This window comes from Hippocampus guttulatus, chromosome 23 (assembly GCF_054856545.1).
Source record: "Hippocampus guttulatus isolate MCC_2025c chromosome 23, RoL_Hgut_1.0, whole genome shotgun sequence".
Lineage (NCBI taxonomy): Eukaryota > Metazoa > Chordata > Actinopteri > Syngnathiformes > Syngnathidae > Hippocampus > Hippocampus guttulatus.
In genome coordinates this window covers 3,719,880-3,733,346 of record NC_141283.1, presented here as the reverse complement: position 1 = coordinate 3,733,346, position 13,467 = coordinate 3,719,880, and the positions used below count along the sequence as shown (strand labels likewise).

At 43.3% G+C, this 13,467-nt stretch overlaps 2 protein-coding genes across 5 annotated transcripts in view; one reads left to right on the top strand and one right to left on the bottom strand.

The window, feature by feature from the left end:
* LOC147185768 (coiled-coil domain-containing protein 85C-B-like) overlaps window positions 1-7,120 on the top strand; it is a 43,262-nt gene extending 36,142 nt beyond the window's left edge. For both annotated transcript variants that reach the window (XM_086104338.1, XM_086104337.1), the window contains 4 exons: window positions 1,806-1,910; window positions 2,083-2,175; window positions 2,263-2,361; window positions 3,576-7,120. In XM_086104338.1, the coding sequence (XP_085960464.1) occupies window positions 1,806-1,910; window positions 2,083-2,175; window positions 2,263-2,361; window positions 3,576-3,665 (387 nt within the window). In that variant the 3' untranslated portion in view covers window positions 3,666-7,120. The remainder of the gene's footprint in view (window positions 1-1,805; window positions 1,911-2,082; window positions 2,176-2,262; window positions 2,362-3,575) is intronic.
* Window positions 7,121-8,556: 1,436 nt separating this feature from the next.
* LOC147185767 (cyclin-K-like) lies at window positions 8,557-13,089 on the bottom strand. 3 transcript variants are annotated; one of them, XM_086104567.1, is made up of 11 exons: window positions 12,957-13,089; window positions 12,178-12,419; window positions 12,021-12,102; window positions 11,696-11,827; window positions 11,499-11,604; window positions 11,348-11,405; window positions 10,285-10,457; window positions 10,004-10,206; window positions 9,906-9,936; window positions 9,742-9,813; window positions 8,557-9,343 (listed from the first exon to the last, which is right to left on the bottom strand). In XM_086104567.1, exons 1-11 carry the CDS (start codon window positions 12,963-12,965, stop codon window positions 8,802-8,804), a joined length of 1,650 nt encoding a protein of 549 aa, XP_085960693.1. In that variant the 5' UTR covers window positions 12,966-13,089; the 3' UTR covers window positions 8,557-8,801. The 3 variants fall into 3 exon arrangements, with proteins under 3 accessions (XP_085960693.1, XP_085960694.1, XP_085960695.1); XM_086104568.1 differs by having other exon boundaries at window positions 10,285-10,454; XM_086104569.1 differs by having other exon boundaries at window positions 12,178-12,416; window positions 12,957-13,072.
* Window positions 13,090-13,467: the final 378 nt, after the last annotated feature.

The window sequence follows — 13,467 nt, the reverse complement described above, 5'->3', positions numbered from 1 at the left end:
ACCAAATACTTTTTTTTTAACTGGCAACCCTCCATAGTGCATGCCAAATACACCTACCGTTCAGGTCAAGTCACAGTCACTGGCAGTGTAGGGGTACACATGCAGGTGTTCGGTCCAGACAACCCCGGTTCGAACCCCGCTTGGTGATGTGTGAAAATACAACACCAAATACTTTTTCTTTTTAACTGGCAACCCTCCATAGTGCATGCCAAATACACCTACCGTTCAGGTCAAGTCACAGTCACTGGCAGTGTAGGGGTACACATGCAGGTGTTCAGTCCAGGCAACCCTGGTTCAACTGACCGTTTTTTCCGGCCTAAAACGCCTTACTTTACTGTCATTTTTTCGGGCTAAAAACGCCTTACTATACTATGTCGTTTAAAAACGCCTTACTATACATGGTCTTTTTTTCCTGCTAAAAACGCCTTACTATAGTATGTCGTTTTTTTCGTCTAAAAACACCTTACTATACTATGTCGTTTTATTCCGGGCTAAAAACGCCTTACTATACTGTCGTTTTTTTCGGGCTAAAAACGCCATACTATACGATGTCGTTTTTTTCGGCTAAAAACGCCTTACTATACTATGTCGTTTTTTTCGGGCTAAAAACGCCTTACTATACTATGTCGTTTTTTTCGGGCTAAAAACGCCTTACTATACTATGTCGTTTTATTCGGCTAAAAACGCCTTACTATAGTATGTCGGTTTTTTCGGGCGAAAAACACCTTACTATACTATGACGGTTTTTTCGGGCGAAAAACGCCTTACTATTTGTCGTTTTTTCGGCTAAAAACACCTTACTACACTATGTCGTTTTTTTCGGGGCGAAAAACTTCTTACTATACTATGTCGTTTTATTCGGCTAAAAACGCCTTACTATACTATGTCGTTTTATTCGGCTAAAAACGCCTTACTATACTATGTCGTTTAAAAACGCCTTACTATACATGGTCGTTTTTTTCGGCTAAAAACGCCATACTATACTATGTCGTTTTTTTCGGGCTAAAAACGTCTTACTATACATGATCGTTTTTTTCAGGCGAAAAACGCCTTACTATACTATGTCGTTTTTTTCGGGCTAAAAACGCCTTACTATACTATGTCGTTTTTTTCGTCTAAAAACGCCTTACTATACTATGTCGTTTTTTTCGGGCGAAAAACGCCTTACTATACTATGTCGTTTTATTCGGCTAAAAACGCCTTACTATACTATGTCGTTTTTTTCGGGCTAAAAACGCCTTACTATACTACGTCGTTTTTTTCGGGCTAAAAACGCCTTACTATACTACGTCTTTTTTTTCGGGCTAAAAACGCCTTACTATACTGTCGTTTTTTTCGGCTAAAAACGCCTTACTATACATGGTCGTTTTTTTCGCTAAAAACGCCTTACTATACTTGGTGGGGGGTTTTCGGCTTCGTCTACATCGAATTAGTATACAAGGTTTACTAAATAACAAATAAACTTTTTTTGAAATGCCTTCCTAATCATGAACTATTTAATTACTGTACAGGGTTTTTTTTTTCCAACATGCTACATTTTCGTTCAAAGAAGAAACAAAATACTACCAATGGTGTTTTATTGTAGAAACACATTACTACGTATGTTTTTTTTCATGCCTCACACAACATAGTTCTCTTCGAAAATTAAAAAAAAAAATCTAATTCTAAAATCTGATTCAATTTGGTTCTGCTCTGGCTGTTCTGCTTTCTGTTCTGCGGCTGCGGGTTCAAACCGAATGCACTTTTTATGGACTCATTTGTATTTATATATTCGCATTGACCAACCTCAAACACCGTGTACTCAGTGTCATCCAGGTGATTTGCGAGCCCTGCGCAAAGGGACGACCCAGTACCACTCAGAGTCGCAGCTGTCCTCCCTGCCTCAACGCCAGGATGCCCTGCACAATGTGGTCAGATCTCACACACACACACACACACACACACACACACACACACACACACACACACACACACACACACACACACACACACAGCAGACTGGTGACAAAAGTGAGATGTGATTGGTTCAAGCCGTCACTGACCGCCATGTACGCTCATGCTAAAGTTGGCGTTCACGTCCAGGTTTCGGGCCGCCTCCCTACCAGCGAATCGTCTCCGGCCACGGGATACTTATCATGCGTGCAGAAGCCGGAGGCCGTGGTGCATGCCATGAAGGTGAGTGAAGGGGCGGCGGGGTATCCGTCACACTTTTGAGTTTTGTTTGGCCGCTCTACAAACGCCCCCCCCCCCCCCCCCCCGCAGGTTCTGGAGGTCCACGAGAACTTGGACAAGCAAGTTCCCGAAGATTACGAGGATGACCTCAGTGAGAAAGAGAAGGCCATCGTCAGGGAGATGTGCAACGTACGTAAGATGTTACAAAATTTCTGAAACGTCCGCGTACTACAATGTACAATACATCCTGATTTAAAAAGTGCTTTCCCAACAGCAGCAGCTGTAACAAAGCGCTTAACAGTTAACATAATGGAAAATGATGAACACATCACATAAAACACGGACGCTTTAAAGCAATTTGAGATGAAAGAGGAGAGAATCAAAGTGTGTTGGTACAGAGTTGTATTTTTCAAGAATTGAAACAGTTGCACTTTTGAGAAAAATCAACGAAATATCAACTTCTCAATTATAAAAAACAAAATCCCAATTTGAGAATAGCGTCAGCATCCCTCTCTCTCACACACACACACACACAGACCCTTTTTGTTGTTTTGTTCTTGCTAACTGTGTTCTAAGTATTGCATTTGCTATTCTGGGCTGCAACGAAAAGTTTGGCAAAAACAAAGGGGAAGCACCGTCTCCCACGGTCACTTTTTTATTCACCAAATCAGGTCATTCCACTCATGAGAAGACGATGGCCTCCGCTGTGTCTTTCTCGCTATCTTTTTCACTCCCTCCCAGCATTGACGACAACACTTCCATTTTTTTATGAGTTGAAAGCAGCGGTGGGCAAGTCCAGTCATTCCGGTCCTGGAGGGCCCCCGCTCTCCTTCACGGTTTCCCATCTCTCCCTGTCGCGACACACCTGATTCAAGTGATCGGCTCATCAGCAAGCTCTGCGAAAGCCTGATCTTGAACCCGATCATTTGAATCGGATGTGTCGCAACAGGGAGAGACGGCGGGACGTCGGCCCTCCAGGACTGGAATTGCTCACCCCTGCTTTACACCCATAAAATCACATTTCAACAAATGGGTAACACAAACATATTGGACAGTGATACAACAAACTCAGGGAGCAGTCGTGACCAAATATGTACGCACACAAAATGAGGCAAAACACATTGACATGCGTTCAAAAGCAGGATTCCACATGATATATATTTTTTTTCATATGCCATCCATCCATTCCGCTTAACTTCACAAGGGTGGGAGCATCTATAAAATGTTAGCGGCCATTTTGTTTGGAAATGGTTATAGTGGTTTATTATGTCCCTCGAGCTATGTCGTGCGCCTGTGTTGTAGTAAAGCGTTTTTCAGGTTTTTTTTGGGGGGGGGGGGGGGTTGTTTTTGGGTCCAAATTACGCTCTGACAAAAAGTCCTGCACTTGTTTGCCGCTTGTGCAGGTGGTGTGGAGGAAGCTCGGCGATGCAGCCGGCTCGAAGCTTTCAGTCCGCCAGCACCTGTCAGGCAACCAGTTCAAGGGGCCGCTGTAGCGCTTCCCCGCCAGCAGGGGGGTGGCCGTGCGCGACGTCCACCACCCTGGAACCAACTGGAATACCCATCACACCGCCAGTACCAGGATAAGCTAGCGCGCGCTAGTTTTGACCTTTGCCACGATGTTGCGGCTACATGACTATTTTTTGGGGGCCCGGAGACGGAAGGTGCCAACGCGACGTGGTTTCAAGCACAGTTGCCGCAAAGGGTGGCCGAAATCTTCAATATTTTTGGAAATGAGCACTCCCCCCTCTCACTCCTGTCCTGGGTATCGCGTTCCGAGTACAATGAGGTTTGAGCGTATCGGGTTTCTTGCTAGTATCACGCAATACAAAACATTACGAAAAGTCATATGATACGATTTAAGTGTAGCTTAACGCTGAAAACTGTAATTTCTTATCGTTGTTCACGAATCATTCACAAAGTCACTAGCGAGGAAAAAAAATATAAATGGTTGTTAGTGTTAAGTCGTGTGGATGCACTGTGACTTAGCACATTTTGTGTATATTCTGTATAAACAAACAAACAAAAATAGGAACATTTCATTGTTACCATTTTACTTTGGTTTTTGGTTTCGCCAATACATATTAAGGCCATGCTCAGAATGAAAAAAATAATACTGCGTGGATAAAGTTAGAAAATTACAAAAAAGAATAGTGCGGTGAAATTGTAGATTTTTAGCTTCAAGAAAATCGAAACATTGCAAGAATGAAGTTGGCTCTAACAACTATTTTCCCAAAATGATCTCTTTCTAAAAATAACCTTTTGGGGAAAACAAAACATCTTGGGGGAGGGGGGAGAGTAGTACGAGTTCTTTTCTTCATCTTAATAAAAGAAAAGGGAAAAAAAAAATCAAAAAGTCAAAGTTGAACAGTACATCAGTAAAAGTAGGTAATTATAATTTTAGCAATAATGTGAACCCCTCCCACGTGTAATTTAGAATCCACCAAAGTCACAACCGTTTTTTAAAAATTCCCCCTTTTAACTATCCTGTAGTTATTCTAGAAAAATAATCAAATCGAGCGTTCTGACTTTATTCTCGTAGTATCTCCCCCGCCTTCCTTTTTGAGCGTTGCGCTAATAACGTAGGTGCGATTTTTAGTGCTGCCATGTGATCAAACATTTAAAGGGCGGAGGCGACGTTTGGTTACATTGTGAATAATCTTTCTTTATCCGGTGTCGACGAGTTCTTTCAAGGGATATCAAGCCGATTTCAAGTTTTGGGGGTTTTTTTTCTTGGACTTTTGAAACAATGAAACGAGCCTGTTTGGATGCTGTGTGCATGCTCGACAATCACACTCTCAGGTCGGCGTCGCGTTGAAGCGGAAAGCGACTCGCTTTGCAATAGTTGTGCATGTTTTTCCACAACTTTTTACGGTTCGGACAACACGCGGTCTTGACCTGTTAGCCGTACCCCAACCCTCCTTTAAAAAAAGTAAAAAAGTACTACAAAAAAAAAACACATCCTGATGTCAGAAGCAAGAGCACGCGGCGGTAACTGTGATAATGATTAAGTTTTCACTTCCAGAATCAAACATGTCCTCTGTGTATTAGGGCCACACTGAATAACAAAACCCTTTGCAACCTTAGTGCAATAGTAGCTTACATACTGAAGTACAGTATTTAAAATCGAATTCAGCCCAATTTTTTAAAATAAGCGATTAAAAAAAATTGCTTGTCTTAGTTTTACCCAGTATTTTTTTTTTTTTGTCGTGAAGCTTTAACTTAAATCCTTTATGTAAGATGGGCTTCTTTTTCAGAAAAGATGCGTTTTGAATTCGACAATTTTTTTCCACAAAAGTAGCGTTCCCGCCCCCCCAAAAAAAGGTGGGCTTTTGAGGGGAAATCTGTCGAGAGTTGTTGCTTTTCTAGAAGTCTTTGGAAAATGGGTTCCTTTCAGTATATTTTCCACATCCACCATTTCTCTGTACCGTATTTTCCACACTAAAAGGTGCACTGGATTATGAGGCGCACCTTCAATGAATGGCCTATTTTTTTCATATATTGGATGTACTGGATTATAAAACGCAATCTACAATGCATCCACTAGATGGAGCTACGCTCCTTCCGTTCGACTCGAGGCGTTCACGACTGCCTCTGAAAAACGAAAATTAACGATTATTTCAATGAAACGACAAGAATTGAAAATGCATCAAAACAAAAAAATCAAGCGATGAAATCACAGAATTTATTTTGTGATTTCCTCACTTGTGAATGCACAACATATACTGTAAATAAACACTTCTGAGACAGTCCAGTCTCCTACATTTTACTGACATCTGATCGTTCTGTTGGTATTTCCTTGAGCGTAGCTCCAACAGAGCAATCAGATGTCAGTAAAATGTCAGAGACTGGACTCTCTCAGAACTGTTTATTCCTTTGTTGTGTATTCACAAACGAGGAAATCACAAAATAAATTTTGTAGGGAGGGCTAGAGAATTTATTTTGTGATTTCCTGGCTTGATTTTCTCTTTTGACGAGTTATTTTCAATTTTCATAGCTCCATTGAAGGAATCGTTAATTTACGTTTTTCGGAGGCAGTTGTGAACGCATCTCTAGTGGAACGGAAGAAGAGAAGGCACGGAGATGGACAAAGATGTACCTGTATTTGTTGAGACTGAAAACCATTAATAAAGTGTGCGTTTCAAAAAAAACAACAACACCTCAGCTCTCCTTTTTTCAGAGCTACAACAAAAACTTATTTAATAAAGCAGCGACACAGTTCACTGAACCAACAGCAAGTTATAACATTGGAAGCATGTGAAGCATAATGACCATACAACAAAAGGCGCCTTATAGTGCAGAAAATATGGTAATTTTATTTATTTATTTAAATACTTAACCGAAGGTTTTTTTCGCCAACAGTTGCAGGGCTTTTTATTTTACATTGTACTTTTCTAGAATTCAAACAAACAACAAAAATCATATTTTCCGAGAATTTGTTTTTCCTTGAGAAGTTGAAACCATTTTTTTCAGGCCTCAGTTTAATGGGATTTTAAAAAATTATTTAGCAAAAAAGCTATGTTTGATCAAGAAATCTGTCTCTGAGAGTCAGTTTTTTTCTTCAGCGATGTTTAGATGACAAAAGCGCTTTAAAAAAATATTTTTTAGTTTAATCTTGTCCTTGTCTTCATCATACCATTGGTACTAAACTGCGACTGCATTTTTTCCTCCCTCCTTCAGTGTGGCCTTAATATTAATTTGAAATCCACTAACTCCCAGTAAAAAGTGTCCTTTTTTTTCTGTTCGAGGAAACGACTGGAAGCCATGATTCTCTTTTGCAGGAAAATTGTATATAGACATTTGGACTTGTACACGTTTGACATTCCCGCCCGTCGTGGCTCGCATGACTGTAACGTCTACCCGTCCATCTCAACGCACTTGAGGAGACCGCAGCCGGTGGTCTGGGCCACGTTTAGAATAAGGAGAGAAAATAAAACACGAGTTGACTCAACGGCGCTTCCGCTTGCTTCATTTTTGCAACGACACTGCCCCCCTGTGGCACCACTGGGAAAGTACATTTACATCAGGACGTCATTTTTGGGACACAATTGTGCTGGTCAAAGTAATTTTATTGCAAAGTACTTCTTTTTATTATGGAACTTATTTTGGTTCAGAATTAACTACTTTTACTTTATTACATTAAGCTCGCCCGATTTAAGTGTAAGTCTCAAAAACGTAGATCACTTGTTATGTTCTGACTGTACACTAGGTGGCAGTGTTGCTATAAAATAAAATACTGTTGAGCTGGAAAAGGAAGGAGACTGAATAGTACCAACTAGTGTTCGACTATTAATAGCTTGGAAAGAAAATACAATCTACAATGCATCCACTAGATGGAGCTACGCTCCTTCCGTTCGACTCGAGGCGTTCATGACCGCCTCCGAAAAACGTAAATTAACGATTACAGTACTTCAATGAAACTACGAAAATTGAAAATAATGCATCAAAACAGAAAATCAAGGGAGGAAATCTCAAAATAAATTCTATAGCCCCCCCCCCCCCCCTACAGAATTTATTTTGAGATTTCCTTGAGCGTAGCACCAACAAAACGATCAGATGTCAGTAAAATGGAGGAGACCGGACTGTCTCAGGAGTGTTTATTTATTCCTTTGTTGTGTCCTGTATTCACAAACGGGGAAATCACAAAATAAATTCGGGGGGGGGGCTATAGAATTTATTTTGTGATTTCCTGGCTTGATTTTCTCTTTCGATGCATTATTTTCAATTTTCGTAGTTTCATTGAAGGAATCGTTAATTTAAGTTTTTCGGAGGCGGTCATGAACACATCTCGAGTGGAACGGAAGAAAAGGCACGGAGACGGACAAAGAGATTACCTGTATTTGTTGAGATGGTGAAAAGCATTCATAAAGTGGGCGTTTTAAAAAAAACAACACCGCAGCTCTCCTTCTTTCGGCGCTGTAACAGAAACGTATTTAATAAAGCAGCGACAGTTCACTGAACCAAAAGCAAATTATTGTAAGCAAGGAGCCATCTTGGGGTCGACATATCGTCATGGACATACAACACAAGGCGCCTTTATAGTGCGGAAAATACGGTACTTAACACTGATAAAAATAAAAATAAATTAATTGGTTGGGGTTTTTTGGGGGGGCAAGTAAACTTATCTAGATTTGTCTAGCATGTATAGTCATTGTAATATTTAAGAATGAAGGGTCAGGTTCAACAAGTGGATTTCTTTTCCTGGAAACGTCAATTATAATTTGTAATGCATGGCAAACATCTGTCTTATACAGGCTTTTAGAGGCCAAACTTTAAAGACAACAAATCCAAATCTCTCAAAAACCTGATGAGCTAGGAAAACTGTTACGACCAATAAACGACGACTGTCGACAACAGTTCTCTCACGACACAACAACAGAAGCAAACTGAACAAAAAAAAAAGCCATTTATTTTTTCCCAAGCGCCAATTTGACACAAAGGTGAGAAGGGGAAGCCGAAAGGCGCCTTTAAGGCACATGAGGGTGGAAAAGTTCACCTGGTCCGCAAAAACCCTGACGAGACGACAAGACTACTTACTACACACCGTGGAAGTGAACCCACCAAACCAAAGTACGACTCCGGCAAGAAAAAAATAACTACTAACTTTCAGGATCTATTCAGTGACGCTCATCTCATCTCATCCAGCCGCCGCGATTCATGGGCATGCCAGGGGGCGGGGGCAGGGGAACCTGTGACTGACCTTGCGGCACGGGAGGAGGTGGGTACCCGGCAGGGGGGAGGCCGATGGGCGGGGGCACGTGCGTTGGTGGCATGTGCGGCGGCGGAGGGAAGCTGGTGTAGCCCGGCGGCGGGTAGCTGGGAGGCATGGCCGGCGGCGGGTAGCCTGTGGGTGGAGGATGGGTCGGTGGGGGGGCGGTGGGCGGCGGGTACACGTGATAGGGCGGCATCGGGGGGGCGTAGGTGGGCGGCATGGGGGGCACGTAGGCGGGCGCGTCCGTCTTCATCATGGACTGCAGGCTCTGGTAACCCTCGCCCGACATGTACGAGCCGCTGGTGGACATGACGTAGTTGGAAGGCGGCGGCGGGGGCGGCCGGTGAGGGAGGGGAGGGGGCGCGTGGGGCTGGGTGGGCGGCGGCGCGTGAGGGGGCGGGGGGGCCGCTTCGCTTGGGGGTTCCGCTTCGGCGGGAGGGGCGGGGGCGGCGGGCTTGCGGTCTGGAATGGAAAAGAAAACAATACAATACAAACATTTCCACTCCACGACACCCATGGTTTACATACACAACATTGAAAGAATATTTTCCCCCCACCCCCCCAAATCGGACTTTATCTCAGCATGTTGCAAATTTTACTAAGAATTAAACATTTTATTTTGGAATGGGAACAAACTAGAAGAATGAAGTTCTCCATTTGGACTTTTTTCCTCCCTTCCCAAAAATCTCAAAAATGAACTTTCCCCCACAATGGAGCATTTTTTGTAAAAATATCACAAAGCTCAAAAAGTTCTTTTTCTGAACGTACATAATTTTTGACAAGGTCTTTTGAGGGCATGTGTTTTTCTTTTATAAGGCGCAGAAGAGGCCTGAGGTTTTTCTTTTTGTGCATGTATGTACCAGGCGGCGGCTGCGAGGTGGGCAACGGTGGCATGGGGCTCTCCAGTCGAGGAATCTTTGATCCAACTTGTTCTGAAGATAAAAGAAGATTAAACGTGTTCAAATATTAAAAGCGTGATCAATGGATATTATTCAAAGAGATGGGGGGGGGGGGGGGGCTGTACCTGGAGGCTTTGGTTCTTCCTTGGGGGAGGTCTGCGTGGAGAACCAAGATTTTAGTGTCCGGAGGCAAGAAAAGGATGCAAATGAGGCGCTCGCTCACGTGTGCTCGTTTGAGTTGTCGGGTGGGGCTGCCGCCCTGCGGGGACGCCTTCTTGGGCGGCGGAGGCGGGTTGGCGGTTAACGGCGGCACCGGAGGGGTGGGGGTCAGGGCGGGGGCGGCGGGCGCCCGCTCCTTTTCCTGCATCTGCTGGGGGATGGGCTTGTTGCCGTGGGAGTACAAGTCCAGGATCTGATGGCAGATGTCTGACACACAACATTGGCCTTTCCTTTCGAACTTTGTTTCAACAGCGTCTTTAATGTTGCGCTTATGGCGGGCGGTACCTTCCAGAAGCTCGACGGGGACGTCCTGGACAAACTGCTCCCACCAGCGGCGGGACGACTGCTTGGCCGTCCACTCCTGGATGTCGAACTTGCACAGGCGGCCCGCCAGGTACATGACGGCCACGGCGATGATTTCCGGCTCCCACTGGAGCGACAGCATGGTGCACAGGCTGCTGGGTGGAGGGCCATTTGGTTACTACAGGGCTGCTGGAAGCCTCACCCGTTGTTGTAGTAGGTCAATATATACTGTATATATTTTTTTGCATACGCCAAGTATGTTTTCCTGATAAATACATGAGAGAGACTGCGATTTCTCCTGCAATCTTGCCAAGAAGAAGAAAAAAAAAAAAGACTCCAAAAATAAAAACAAAACTCATGGTCATTTTTCAAATTATTTAGACAGAACCCCCCCCCCCCACAATGATATGGGCAGGGATGGCAATGGCTTGTGCTGAAAAAAGCGGAAAGGGGCGTGGCCTGGACGACCAATCACAACAAGTAAGACGTCATACACGTCCAATCGCAGGGCTGTTTACAATCAGAAGATGGAAAGACTGATCGGGAGAGCTCGTGAAAACTCGACAATAAGGTACCTGATCCCTCCTAAAATTTTCTCGACGGATTGAGACAATTCACAAAAATGATCAATTTAAGAAATAAAATGGCGGATTTCCGTGTATCCGCGGAAAATTGCTATGCCTGTAAGGGGAGAGAAAAGGGACGATACCTTGAGGCAAGTTGCAAGTTCACATTTTTTTCCAGAAGAAAATGACATTTTAGTAATATTACAACTTTTTATGTCGTCAGCAAGTAGTTTCTCTAAAGTACTATTTTACGTCAGCACTATTTTTCTCCTAATCCCACTTTGTCCTCCAAGTTGTGTGAATGGCAATGAACATTTGCTTATTCTGCCTGCATCGCTGGCATAGAAAAATGATTTTTAAATTGACTAAATTGAATTTGGGAACAAATTCAAGTGAATCTGACGGCACAGCCTGGTGGCGTTTCACCGTCGTAGTTCAATAGGTGATGAATGCGAGCGGTCACATGACACCAGCCTCACCTGTCGTTGACGAAGGTCCAAGCCATCTGGAGAACCTTGCACACTTTGTTCTTCTCCCCTTTCGCAAACGCAAGACGTCAAACGTTAATTGGCAACGCTCAATGACAACAATGACCATGTTCGCGTGACGATAGAATATCAACGCGCCAACCTTTGAGCTGCTTCACGTAACGCAGGAGGAACATGTACGGGTGCTCCACCTGCAGGTCGAACTTGATCGTCTGCAAAAGGATTCGCTCCAAGACCATCACTTCCTCCTGCAACAAATACAGACGCACCGTTTTGCTCGCATCTTTTTCGAGCAACGGCGGTCAACTTATTTCCCACAAAAATGGTTGCGAGGTGCACCTTGGGGTCATCTCCAAACTGAGCAAACTGCACGTCGTTGAGCAAACTGCGTGCCGTCTTGATGATGTCTTTACACTTTTTGGGCGTTTCCTCCACTTTGCCCGCCAGAAAGAGACAACAAGCGCCCGTCACCTCAAACACAAACATTGCGTTAACGCTCCATTTTCTGAAAACTATTTTCTTAGTTTAAAAAAAAAATCTCTGAGAATTGGACTTGTAAGATTTTTCTACGAATGCATTTTTCTAGAGAAAGATTATTTTCCTTAAAAAAATTGCAACTTGTTCACTCAATGAAAAAAAACAAAAACTATAATACACAACTTACATATCTGGGAAACTGCTTGAAAGAGTGAAACATATAGAAGCGGTGGAAGTAGATGATGCCAGTGGCCAGTGTGTCATAATGTCTGCCAGTTGTCAAGGAAGCAAAACACAGACGCAAGACGTGCTGCTTTTGAAACACAGGTCAAAGAAAAGGATACAAGCCAAGTCGTGTGCCCACGTCAAATATGAAGCGGGCCCCCTCTCTGCGGTAGCGAGCTTCAGTGCCCGGGTCGAGGCCTTCCGACTGAGAGGGTGTGTGCGCCAAATCCTTCTTGTCCCAATACCAGCACGGCTTGATGTGGTCCAACATGGCCTGTTGGCTCGCCGCTGCATTTTCTTTCGACTCCTTCGTCGGCTGGGGGGAGGGCACTGAGGACGAGGGGCCGGCGTTGACCGCCTGCTAAAGGTTGGGGGAACAAAAACACCACACATTCACACCATGAAAGTATATATCTATATTATATGTTTTAAACGGTTTTAATCAATTTTTATTCCACACTGCACTACACAAGCTTATCACCTTTCAATTACATACTTTCTAAGCTTTCAAAGTTTATTAAGTGTCTCGTGAGTTGAGCAGAAAAAAACACAAACTCCTGTCGGGTACAGACCATTATGACTTAATTAAGAGGCTCAATATTCCCTCATTCATTACGTCAATACATTCAATTATGCTCACAATTAGCACATGAACCTGAACAACTTCGTGAGGTCACCACGCACTGACATTAAATTACTGAACACCCCTCACTTGTGATACTAGGCTGTTTAAAAAGCGAAATAATTGAGGTAGAAAAAGTGAACGTTTCACTTTGTCATTAATGCGTTGCTGGCGAGCTAGCATGCTATGCTCGCTTCGAAAGCGTCACGGCGATTAGAAAAAAAAAGCCAATAATTGCCAACATTTGCAAGTTTCTAAAGACAGACCGTGTCCTACCTTTAACATTAAGTCACCGGCGTAAAAAAATCCTTCCCGACGACTCGCAAGAACAATTTCTGGTCAACTTCAAATATGTTAGCAAGCGGCATCCATTGTGACTGGAAAGAACGTCGCCATGACGGATTCCAACGGATGTTGCGTAAGATGACGTCATTAAGCGCGTTTGGCGATACTTGGAAGTATGGCACGCAAATTTATGCGTCATGAACATCGAAGATAGAAATAGAATTCCATTTTGCGCTTAATCCATCGCCGAGTTTTGAAACCTACGACGACGACAAAAATAAAAATAAACAAAAATAATAATAATTCCCAACCACGACTGAACAAGATGTGACAATTGGCGTTAATTTTTTGTTTTTAAGCCTTTCATATGTCTGCTGCATTTTATTACGATTATTTTCTTTTCATAATAATAATATTGTACTGTTATCGTTTGAGGCACTTTTCTGTATAGTAGCTGCACTTGCAATTACGAACACTAGACGGAGCCAAATAACTACTTGTC